General features: G+C 37.0%; 1 protein-coding gene across 1 annotated transcript in view; it reads right to left on the bottom strand.

Moving 5' to 3' along the window:
• The window catches only part of LAMB4 (laminin subunit beta 4), a 144,281-nt gene that overhangs the window by 62,142 nt on the left and 69,093 nt on the right, over positions 1-13,046 (bottom strand). The window contains 4 exon segments of the mRNA XM_078154356.1: positions 599-830; positions 3,661-3,732; positions 3,735-3,803; positions 7,590-7,767. Coding sequence (XP_078010482.1) covers positions 599-830; positions 3,661-3,732; positions 3,735-3,803; positions 7,590-7,767 — 551 coding nt within the window.

Below are 13,046 nucleotides of genomic sequence, written 5' to 3'. Positions count from 1 at the left end.
TGTGTAAATGGTAAATCCTTATATAAATGTGAGCTATTATCATAAAGAGAGGCACCATAGTATAGTGCATAAAAAGGTGGACTCAAAGTCAAGAAGATTGGGGCTCAAAACCTGCCTCTGACATGTAATGACTGTGTGACCCTGACCAAGTCACTTAAGCTGAGCACTCTAGGCAACTCTCTAAAACTTTAAGTTGCAGAGAAGGTGCCAATTTGCATTGGTAAAGGGAATTTCTTCATCTAAGAGCTTCTCGTACCAATTAAATCATAGGTCCAGGCCCTATCTTTATTGTTATAAAACAAAGTATTTTGATAGGGTCATTAATATATGTATATATACATACACACATATATTTATATTTATATCTAGTCTTTCTTTTATATAGCAAAGTATAACACAGTTCTTTGCCTACAGTTGTTTGCTCAGTAAATGTTTATTGATTTGAATGGTGGACTATTGGACTGCCAAAAACCTCTAGAACAGGTGTTTTAACCGCTGTACTGTTGAGTAAGTAAGTATCTACTCGGTAATCTTTCAGAGAAGTTACTCAAAGGCAAAATGAAACAGATGCTTTTTCCAGTTTGTCCCAATTTTATACCTTTCACAATTATGTCCAGCTGTAAATCCTCTGCAGTTGAAGCATGACCCAGTCTCTGGGTCACAAAGTTCCGCAAACCCATTGCAGGGACAAGGACGGCAATTGGGAAATCCAAAATAACCAGCCAAGCACCGATCACAGCGGCGACCTTCGATGTCTCTGTGGCAGGGGCACTGTCCTGTCACCTGATCACACATGGTGCTGTTGGAGCCTTGAGGATGGCATTCACATGCTAGAAAAAGCAATGAAACAATGTGGAGGGTAGTCTCACTTGCTGCTTTCTTTTTTTTGGAGAACAATGGGACATAGGCAAAGCAAAATAATTTTGTAATCAAAATGAGTAACAATTGTTAAAGCTTAAAGTCTTAACAATGCTGTATACAAAGCTGACATCCAATACCTTTTGATTCAGCAAAAGAAAACAAGAAAAAAAAGTTTTTTATGACTTAAAATTTCCTCTAGGTAATCCGAGTTAATCAAATTTTCTAGATATTTTATTTTTCTTTGCACTGAAAAATCTTGATGAATGTTACATACGAATAAGCCTTCTAGGAAGGTTTCAATTTACATACAAAATTTTCCAGGTTGGTATAGGAGGGTGCTAACTTCTTTGTGTTCATTTTTTCATTTTTTTGAGGGGTAACCGAAAAATCACTTGAATCTCCTGTAGGGAGCTGTATTTTCTTTATATCTCCAGTACTTAATACGGTGCCTGACCCACATGCTTTTTGGTTGACTGAGTGAATTTCCATACACGCAAATGAAACAATTCTTCATTTGATAAAATGACATTTGAATAATATGATTGTTTGACTCCGTTAAGTTTATTGTGTAACAGTCATTACGATAGGGCTTGTGAGGGTTCCTAAATCACTACAGACTCTAGGGAGTTGTATTTCTTCCCATCTTGGAAAAAAACAGAACTGTTATCGTGTGATAGGTATCTGAGGGCAAGGTTTTCTGCTGCAGTGGTGGTTTTTAAATCTCTCTGGAGAGAGACACAGTAACAGAATCAAAGAGAGTAAGAGGTAGCTGCAGCAGCAGTAGTAACAGATATAAGACACTTTTGGGAAGGCTTCACCTAAGTTTTATGTATCGGCTCAAACGTTTTTCTTTCCCTGGCACACTGCTTAGCTTATTAAGAAAATTCAGCAGGGGGTCAAGGAATTATGCTTATTTGGAAAAATCACTGGAACAATGGTGAATTTACCCTTTTATTCTCCTTTCTATTTTATTGTCACATGCATATAATTGGTGGCATCATTGAGTATTAAGTGTTTCTCTGCCATCTTAAATTTTGCTTGCTGGTTATTTTATTTTTTTAAACAATAGATTTCTAGACAAAAATAAGAATATATGTAGAGTGTGATTAAGAGTGTCATGGGACCTGTGGATAATTGATTATACCAAATTCAACTGCTGAGAGACCAACCCAACAGCCTGGAAGTCAAGAGACTGCCTAGGGGCTCAGAGTGTTTTATGAATTTTATTTATTATTTGTATTTTCTAAGCTTTCCAACTGACAAAGAAAGGAAGCCACATGAAGCTGGGAACTTCTCCATAGGCTTCATAATCTAATCTCATTATCACCAAGTAAACATGTGGCTCTGTACCAGGGACCCTTGGGTTTTCTTTATCCCTCCTCTACCCTGTACCCTGAAGGGTGAGATAGGAAAGGAGGAATAGAAGTAGAGCCCTCAAGAAATGGTCACACCCAGAATGAGGCTTTGTGGGTGGAGATTTGATCAGGGACAATCAATTCCACCCATTCCCCAAAAGGAAAAGGGTAAAAAACACTATTCATCCAAACTGTCCTCAATTGGATAGAAAGTTCTACCTAAGTAGAAAATCACCAGAAGGGTACACCAACTCCCTGAATCATTTACTCATCCTCTTACTACCCCAAAGGGGAATTTAACTAACTGAAGTTCTTAGATGGACTCTGGTGTAAGTTACAATAGAGACCATTCCTTCGAAGTTTTTAAAGCTTTTAACAGAGAGCTATGTTTGATAATCATTTAGTCAAACAATATTTATTGCATATAGGGGAAACACAAAAATGAAGAAAAAACAATCCTTACCCTCAAGGAGCTTAAAGTTTAGTAGGACTTACATTCATATACTTCTTCATTCTTCTCCAAGCTGCTCTCTTGACTCTCTGGACTGTCTCTACAATGCCCTAGAAACTTGTTCACTTTAGAAGCTCTCTCCACCTCTGGATTTCATACACTGGAAGCACCTTTCCCCCTTTGGCTTCTCCCTCTGGTTGGCTTGGTTTCATCAAGAACCTCCATTTTAAGGAAGAGTCCCAAGCTAGCCATGTCTTCATTCTTTTTGAGGCTGTGCTCCTGACTCTCCCAGACTTTTCCTATAATGCCTTTTTTCTATAAAGACTTTTTCTCCACAGCTCTTCCTTTCTCCACCGTGGAGGGTGCTGACAACATTTGAAGGCCTTTGACGAAATGTTGGACTCCCAAGCAATGATCTCCTGCCAGTATTCCAGGGTCACCATTCCATTTACCCACCACCAATTGGGCTTTGTATTTGTTCCCTAAGAACTGAGGCAGCCAATCAGTAAGTCAATAAGCATATATTACATGCCTACTATGTGCCAAACAGTGTGTTAAGTGCTAGGGATACAAAGAAAGGTAAAACACAGTCTTTGCCTTCAAGGAGCTCACAATCAAATGTAGATCTAACAAGTAAAAAATACGGACAAATAAACTAGGTACAGGATAAATAGGAAATAATTAACAGAGAGGGAAGGTCTCTCATAGTCTTGTTTGTGGAGCTTTCTCTGAGTACAAACGTTCCTAGTTACAAGTCTCTAGCCAAATAGAAATTTGACCAATGTAGCTAGCTTATATGTGTAATTTAGTTCACTCTCACCTAAATCATCCATCCCACTTTAAAAAAAAGACAATTCCTAAAATATTCAACCACACTTTGACTGTATTTGATTCAAAATGTGTGTGTGTGTGTGTGTGTGTGTGTGTGTGTGTGTGTGTGTGTGTGTGTGAGGTGTTAGGCCTGATTTTTAACCTTTGTCCTTTGGTACTTACAGTGACAACCATGGTGCCCCAAACCATAGGCTCCCGCAGAACACTGATCACAGCAGCACCCCACCACGTGGCTTTACATTGACACTGGCCTCCCAGTTTGCTGCAGCTTGACCCTATGGAACCCTGAGGGTGACACTGGCATGCTGTAAGCAAAAAGAAAGGAGAAGGAGGCAATGAGGAAAAGAATCATCGGGGCTCTTCTTTGGGTGATTTTAGATGAGATCCACAAACTCCTGAGCAGGTGCAAACTATGCAGGAATTAGGCCTGCATCAGCCAAGTTCTGGATCTTAAGGAACAGAAACAAAACCATGTCTACCTTTCATCTAACTACAGTCTTTGTTGAGAATATATAAGCACCAATGGAATATTCCTTCACTCACAAAGGATGCAAGGAAACATAGTTTTCTGTTTCACCATCATTCTTGAATTCCAGTCTTGGTCTGGTTCTGGAAAATGAAGCTATGCACAGAACCATGACCCAGCAGACAGAGCCTGGAGTCAGGAGGACCTGAGTTCACCTATGGCCTTACATGTTTTACTAACTGTATGGGAATAGGCAACTTCTCTAAGTCTCAGTTTCCTTATCTGTAAAAAATGGGGATAATGATAGTATTTACCTATGGGGTTGTTGTGAGGATAAAATGAGATAATATTTGTAAAGTGCTTTGCAAACCTTAAGATGCTATACAAATGCTAGCTATTGTTATCATTATTATCCAGACTAGAGACAGTGGCCTGAGGGAATTACAGTCTGTGGGGTTTTACTCCGAAGCAGTCATATGGAACTAGATCTTTGTCGTTGTTGTTGTCCTAATGAGTCTGTCTTTTGGCCCTAATGTAGCGTTAAACTCTATGCCAAATTCAGAACTGATGGAACAATTGGCATGTCTTACTTCAGTGGCTTTAAGACGTGAACTTGCTTTAGATAATAACAGTCATCAACATCCATTCAGTGCTTTAAAACTTGCAAAACCCTTTATATATATTCTCTTCTGAAACTTGCAACGATTCTGAGAGGCAGGTACTATAGGTATTATTATTTGCATTTTACAGATGAGGAAACTCAAACTCAGGGAGGTTAAGTGACATGTGCAGGGTCACCCAGACAGTGTCATCTTCCTCCCTGTTGGAAGCTGGGTCTTTCTGATGCCAGGTCCAGAACGCCATCTACTATGCCATGCTGCCTCTCACATAGTCCATCTGACTTTCGGATCTGTTTCATTAATGATATGTATGAGGCAGAATTAGTATGAAATGATAGTAAAAACTCCCTGATCATGAGGAGCTGGAATACAGCCACTTCATTAACACTGAAGCAGCATTTGATGTAACCAAATAGTCAAGTTGACAAGTATGGTTAATAGAACATGGAGATATTAAATAGAATAAAAAACCCCTACATTTATTAAGCATTCAGTCTATGCCACGCAATATCCTAAGTATTGAGAACACAAATAGAAATTTGAGATAGTCCCTGCTCCCAATGAATATGTAATCTAACTGGAGGAGACAAAAAAAAGGAGAGTTCATTTTTATAACAGATGGAAAGGCCAGGTAATATTTGAGCTGGGGAAGGAGTAGGGCAGAAGATAAGCCGGAAGGACATTCAGGAGTAGTGGCAGAGCATGGGACACCTTACCAGTCAGTTGATAAACATTTATTAAGCACCTACTATGTTCCAGGTACTCTGCTAAGCACTAGAGACACAAAGAAAGGAAAGAAGCAGACCCTGCTCTCAAGGACCTCACAATCTAATGGGGAAGACAACATACAAATAACTATGTGGAAACAAGCTACATACCAGATAAACTGGAAATAAAGAGGGAAAGCATTAACATTAAGGAAGACTGGGAAAGGTTTCCAGCAGAAAAGGGTATTTTAGCTGGGAGTTGACTGAGGCCCAGGGAGTGAGGAGGGAGAGCATTGTAGGCATGGTGGACAGCCAATGAAAATTCCTGGAGTCTGGAAATGAAGTATCTTATGCAAAGAACAGCAAAGAGGCCAATGTTATTGTATCACGTAGTAAGGGGGAGCTGTAATAAGAGTGGAAAAGGAGAGCAGGTTTTGAAGGGCTTTGAACACCAAACAGAGGCTGGTAGGTTCAAAGGTTAGCATGGAGTGGAGCTCAGGGATATATACACCAAAGGTAAGGATATAGAGTTAAAATCCTGACAATTAAGTATTATGAATCTGGTGGGGACTACTCAATGGGGCAATGAGGACTGGTTAGGGAAGAGATAGGGTCATAACTTCACTCAGTGGTAGCAAGTGATCCTAGTCTGCCTTCCTGTTGCCCACTGGTGGGCCAGGTCCATTTGGTCAACGTATGGGAACTTCCATGAACATAGTAGAAAGTAGGATTATAGGAACAAAGATTTAGAGCTGGAATGAAACAGAAATAATCTAGTTAAGCCCCTCCATTTAACAGATGAAGAACCAAGGCCCAAAGAATCTACATGATTTACCTAAGGTGACATAAGTAATAAATGGCAGAATTGGGATTAAAACCCAAGTCCTCTGCCCAAATCCAGTATTCCCCCCTCCCCCCCCGCCATGCACCAAATATTTGAATGACACAGTGAAACATAACTATTGGACATCTGTGGTAGAATGACTACTCATGAAGAATGGGGTAACTGACAGAAATAGATAAAAATATTATTTTAACTATAATTCATTAAAATATAAATTTACTGTCATGTATAACAAAACCATGATAATCACAGTTAAAATTTGGAAAGAGGCACATCAGTGGTCATGATTCCAAAGAATGGAAAGAATTGAGGCGGGGGGAACCATTTGTTAATTTATAAAAAATGCTTTGGATTTTGAAAGTGTTCAATATTATGTGGAACATACTTTTTTTTTGTTTAGCTATCAGAAAAAATTGTCCCTATTTTTAATTTCCTCAAGGGATATTTGAAATCACAGAGTTGGAAAGGACCTTAGAAGTTGTCTAGTCTAACTTGTCCCTTACCTTTGCACTTTCTCTAACAATTCATACCTAGCCTCCAAGACTTGATCCAAGATACCTTTAAAAAAACAATTGTAAGCAGATCAGGTAAGAAACAAAAGGTTGGTAGAATTCCTTTGTTTTCAGGAACAGAATTCAGGGACTCATCAATCATTCTACCTTTTTCTATCTACAGTCCCCTTCCATCTTAGGGGAAAGGGCCTTGTCTAATTAGCCTATATTAATGTCTCTTAGCTTCCTGTTTCAATTTACCCACCTATGCCTAAAGGATCTATATAAAGGTATCCAGAGATAGTACCTTGTAATGGAAAGAATATCTGTTTGGACTTTAGGAGATACAGGTTCTAGTTTTGGCTCTAACATTAACTATGACCGTGGGAAAGTTCCTTAACTTCCTCTAACTTTTCTCTCTTTAAATGAGAGAGTGGATTTGATGATCTCTAAGGTGCCTTTTAACATGGATAGTTTACAATTCTAAGAAATAAACTCATGAGTGCAGAATTAAATATTGTTACCAATTAAGAATTTAAGACAAATTTATAAACACTTGGGATATTATGTGATGAAACTGCTAGTAGATAATACTGGGCACACTGTGATAGGATGCTTCCTCCAAAGCTGCTGAAAAAATGGATGAAGTAGGCAGTGAATTACTGCTTCTTCATTTCTTCTCGGGTACTTATAAGACCCGGGTTGTAGGAAGGGCATTGGTCTTTGAGTGGTTTGAGTGTATGCAGAGATTGGCCATAGAGGTAAGGAAATGAGGTTGTAGAGTACTTAGAGAAGAAATAGAATGAATTTTGGAGAAGTCTGAGAGAAGCTGGGAGATAGGTACAATGGGGGAAGATGATGGTACTTGGATATTTGGAGCTGTTGTTACAGAAATTCTACCTGCTCTCTCTTAAAAGCACATCAAGATAACATTTAGGCAGAATCTATCAAACAAGTACTTACCAACTGCTCCATTGTGTATCCTTGCAGATATGCTAACTATAAGTCTTTCACACCAGTCAGGCAAAATTTGAGGATGTGGTTTGGAAGCAATTTCGATACAGTTGTTTAGTTGGTGCTCATCTAAATGTTGTTTATTGCAGAAATTCTCTATTGAATCAATTTGGGGAATAAGGCCAAGCTTTTGATAAAAAAGAATTATAAATAGATAATTAAAAACATTCAATAATCTGTTGTTCTGGGTTCTATTAAGCATACAAATACTTACATGACTTGTTTAGCACATTTTAGTATTTAAATTGACCACTTCTACAATACATGCCAAATATAACACAGTCTATAACATGTCAATACTTCGAGGATATGTAATTTCATTGATATGGGTATTTCCTGTACCAATTAAGATATCTAAAATTTAATAGAGAGCCTTTGAGAGCTACTGTGATTAGATTTCATGGTAGAGTGCAAAAATATTGTACTACATGAATATGGCAACAAATACACAAATTGAACAAGAGGGACAACAAAGAAAAGATAAAAAGAATGAAACCTTTACAGGGAAAATCTCACAGGAAAACTAACCTCCCAAAATGAAGAAATGAGTAAAAAAAAAAAGAGGTCCAAATACATAGTATTAATAGAGACTATAGAATAAAACAAATTGAGGAGAAATAGGCAGAAAGAAAGAACAAAGACTACAATGGTTGTTCCTCTGGAGGTTTTTATACCATAAAAACTTTCAGAGATGAATAAAATAATAATGAGATATAAATATCTCATAATTTGAAGATAATATCTGCAAAACTGTTAATAAGATTGTTGAATAAAGAGTTCAGGAAGATGAATATGAGAATTTTTAAGAAGTAGAAAATATAGTGAAAAATCTTAATGAAACAGTGGAATTCATGAGACTGGAGAGGGAAAAGAAGAATTAAAAAATGAGGAGATGAAAGAAAAATCAACAAAATGAAACAAAAAGTGGCAAGACTGTAAGATATCTCAGATCTTCCCAAAGCAGCAAAGCTAGAGCATGGAGTCTGGATGCAATGGTCTAGAAATTATTAGCCTCTTAGAAAATATATGAAGAATCAAGGAATCTGAATACCATACTCCAGAAAATCATATGATAAGATTGCCCATAAATATTGACAATCGAGGGCAGAGTACAAATCAAAAGAATCCAAGCTGACAAAGGAACTATTGGTTTGACTCACTCATAAACATAATAACCATGTTCCAGAGCTTCATTTTTAGGGAGTCTTGCAAGTATCCAGGAGGAAGCAACTTACATGTCAACAAGAACCAATTCAAATTGCATAAGACTAATCAATGAAGACAAGAAATGAATGAAGTACCTAAAATAAAACATACCAAGAAACTAACCGGCCTGTATGCTTAAGGTTATTTATCTACAAAACTGAGCATACTTCATTCCGGGTGAAGATGCTTCTTAAGTTCAGTCAGAAAACTTAATCCCTCCTAATAATAAAATCAGAACTGGGCAGGACCTCAAGCACGCAAATTGTTCAACCAGATGAAATTTCAGGCAATTTAGAATTATCATTAATAAAATAAGAATAATTGAAATTTATATAGCACCTTAATATTTTCAAAGCACTTTATTTCATTTGCTCCTCCCAGCAGCCCTATTAGGTAGGTGTTATGGTTATTATTTTCTTCATTCCATGTTTGAGGATTTAAGTGACTTGCTTATAGTCATAAGTATCAGAGGCATAATCTGAACCAAGGTTTTCCTTCATCTAAATCCATCACTCTATCTACAATATCATACTGCCTCTCAAAATGAAGGAATGAATGAAAATAAATTGATAAACTATAGTTTGGACTATATAACTACATAACTTTAATGGGTACATAACTGGTAAGAGGGTTATTTTTGAAGAATGGTTGATAATTTTTAAGTTTTAGGGAAGCTATCCAAAGGTAATTCTTAAGCAGAGGAGTACCATTCAATTTTCCATTTTTAATTATCTTAAATTTTTATCAATGACTAGAGTGAAATATTAAAGAGAATGTACTTGTTATGTTGCATTATTGTCCTAAGTTAGTCATGAAGTGTAGCAAATAGAGCAGCTCAGAAAGCAAGCCCACAAAACAGGTTCTAATTTGACAAAAACAAATACAGAGAGAGAAGATGGTAGACACAAGAAGAAAAAATTAAATCATGGAATCAACTCTAACAATATAAGATCAAGATAGACTGGATATACATTTGCGTGTAAGAAAAATGTTCTGAGGGTCGTCATGAACCCTACAATAAGAATACTTTAGTGTAGTATTTTTTTTCAGGAGAGAGAGAAATAAAATTGACATATAAACAAGAATGTAGTTCTCTAACGGCCACTAATAGGTTCTACAATACCTCATCATTACATGGTGATCACCTGGGCTTTATAAAGGCTATAGCAGTGTCACTGAAGCTCTGGCAGGTTCTATTAAGCTGGAAAGGGTGTGGATATTGCTCTGGTGATGGTCTGTCATCCCAAGACCAGCTTGGCTAAGTACCAAATAGGTCATCATCAGAAGATTGCCTGCACCTGATGACTTCTTTTTTTCAGACGCAGCAACTCATGGTGACCTTTTACAAGGTGGTAGAAAAATTATACTCTGTGCTGTATCATGATGTCATAGCTTCAGAGCTGAAAGGGAACTTAGAGATGTATCTAGTTCATACTCCTGAAATTATAGATGAGGAAACTGAAGTCAAGAGAGGTTAAATGACTTGCCCAATCTAATATTAGTAATAAGTAGCAGAAATAGGATTTGAATCCAATTCTTCCAATTTAAGATCCAGTACCCTTTCTACTGCACTGAAGGGAGTAGAGACACCAATGAAATCACAGGTATTTGAAGTATCAAAACAAATATGATTATCAGTCCTTGGTAATTCATGCTGATGGTGGGGAGAAGTGACCTGGAAAATTAAATGTAATTTAGATTTGAATGTGGGATGTATTTTATAGCTTTTTCTCCAGAACACTTAATTTCCAAATAATGTTTGCTTAGGCTAATATTAAATCAAATTCCTTCCAGCATACAATACTGACAGTGGGGTAAAATAGTATCCATACAACTATCTAAACTTGAAATTGGGTACTCCAGGAGGCAATGGGGTTTTCTTTCCTCTAAGTCTTCAAACAAAGGTTGGATGTCAACTTGTGTGTTAAGATACTTAGACATAGATTAGATTAAATGGATTTTGAGGTGCTTCTTATCCTGGGATTCTGTATGATTTATTCATTCATCCATTTATTTATGCATTCATAACAAAAATGTGTTTAAGTATGCACCAGGTATAGAGTACCATGCTAAAATTACGGGAAAATAAAAAGAGAAATAAGATGCTGGTCTCAAGGAGTTATCAATCTTTTAAGGATAATCCCAAGTAGGAGTTGTGAACTGGTCCAGACATTTTGGAAAGCAATTTGGTGAGGGCAAGTGGGGTTAAGTGACTTGCCCAGAGTCACACAGCTAGTGAATGTTATGTGTCTGAGGCTGGATTTGAACTCAGGTCCTCCTGCCTCCAGGGCCAATGCTCCATCCACTGTGCCACCTAGCTGCCCCCTGGAAAGCAATTTGGAATGAGATCCCCAAAGTTTCTAAATTGTGTATATCCTTTGATTCAATGATGCTACCAATAAGTCTATGCCCCAAAGATATCAAAGACAGAGGAAAGGATCCACAGATACAAAAACATTTATAGCCGCTCTTTTTGTGATTGCAAAGAGCTAGACATTAAGTTGGTATCCATCAATCGAAGAATGGATGAACAAATTACTATATGATATATGGATATAAAGGAATACTTTTGTACTATTAGAAATGATAAAGGTGATGGTTTTAGAGAAATCTGGGAAGACTTGTTAATCTGGAGAACAATTTATACGATAAAAACAACATTATAGACAAACAACTTTGAAGCACTTAACTTTGATCAACACAAGTCACAATTCGAGAGGACCTCTGACAGAAAGATGATAGACTTGGAATGTTAATCAAGACTTTTTTTTGTTATCCCAATGCTAAAATTTGTTTTGCTTGACTATACAAATTTATTACAAAGAATCTATTTTAATTTTTTAAATTAATTTTTTATTTTTTAATTTTGGAGGAGGGGGTGAGGAGAAAAAATAGATTTCTGTTCATTGAAAAAATATTAAAAGAAGATAGTCCTTTGTATGGTCTGATACTGAGTGAAATGAGCAGAACCAAAAGAATGTTGTACACAATAACAGCCACGTTGTGTGATGACTAATATTGATAAACTTAACTCTTCCCAGCAATACAAGGATCTAAGACATCTCCAGAGGCCTCATAATGAAAAATGCTATCCACATCCAAAGAAAGAACTATGAAAGTTGAATTGGTATTTTTTTTCTCTTCTGTTGAGTTTTGTTTCCTCTTTCTGATGGTTCCTCCTATTGGTTTTAATTTCTACTTACAACACCACTAATGTGAAAATATGCTTAATAGGAATGTAAATGTATAGCCTATATCAAATTGTGCGCCGTCTTGGGGAGGGTGGTGGGGAGGAAGGGGGAGAAAAATTTTAAACTCAAAAGCATATGGAACTGATTATTGATAAATCAAAATAAATTAATAAAATTAAAAAAAAAGATAGTCCCAATTGCCAAGAATGTGTCTGGCACAGTGATGGATTGATTAATTAAGAGGAGGATGAGAGGGGGAAAGCTATCAAGGCTTAAGAGTTCTTGGGTTTTTTTTTTAACACCTCTCAAAATGTGAACTGTTTAGATTCATCACAATGCCTGGCATATAGCAGTTGTTAATAAATCACTAATTTATTGATTCCCAGTACCAGACAGTTGGACTAAATGACATTAAAGTCTTCTTCAACCCTCCTATTCTATCTGACTACCATTTATCTTTTCTAATGACTTTCAGGTTTATAGGTTTGCCAATTCAAGTCCATCCCTTGATTTATGAAGAGATGACAGTTTTATATTCTAAAACACTTTGTGGACACCAAACACATTTTTATAGCAATGCATATAAAATTGGCCTGGTGACAAATAACAAGCGTAAGCTTTCTGGTTAATGGGCCAGAAGCTTGCCAAGATAAGGACTAGCCTTATAGCGGCAGCTTAGGCAGATAGATGGTGCAGTGGATAGAGTGCTTGGCCTGGAGTTACAAAGACCTGAGTTTGAATCCTACCTCAGATATTTACTAGCTATGTCAATTAACTGCCAGCCTGTTTGCTCATTATTGCTATTATTATACTCTAACGAAGACAATAATAGCATCTACCTCACAGAGTTATTTTGAGGATCAAATGAGATGATATATAAAGTGCTTTACAAACTTTAAAGTGCCATTTAAGTGATAGGGAAAAGGAGGAGGAGGAGGAGGAGGAGGAGGAGGAGGAGGAAGAGGAAGAAGAGAAGGAAAGGAAGAAAAAGATTTAAACACAAGCAGAA

Source organism: Phascolarctos cinereus, unplaced genomic scaffold (genome assembly GCF_003287225.1).
Source record: "Phascolarctos cinereus isolate Bilbo 61053 unplaced genomic scaffold, phaCin_HiC Scaffold_1;HRSCAF=81, whole genome shotgun sequence".
NCBI lineage: Eukaryota > Metazoa > Chordata > Mammalia > Diprotodontia > Phascolarctidae > Phascolarctos > Phascolarctos cinereus.
The sequence above is the reverse complement of the archived record's forward strand: the minus strand, read 5'-3'. Positions and strand labels throughout refer to the sequence as shown.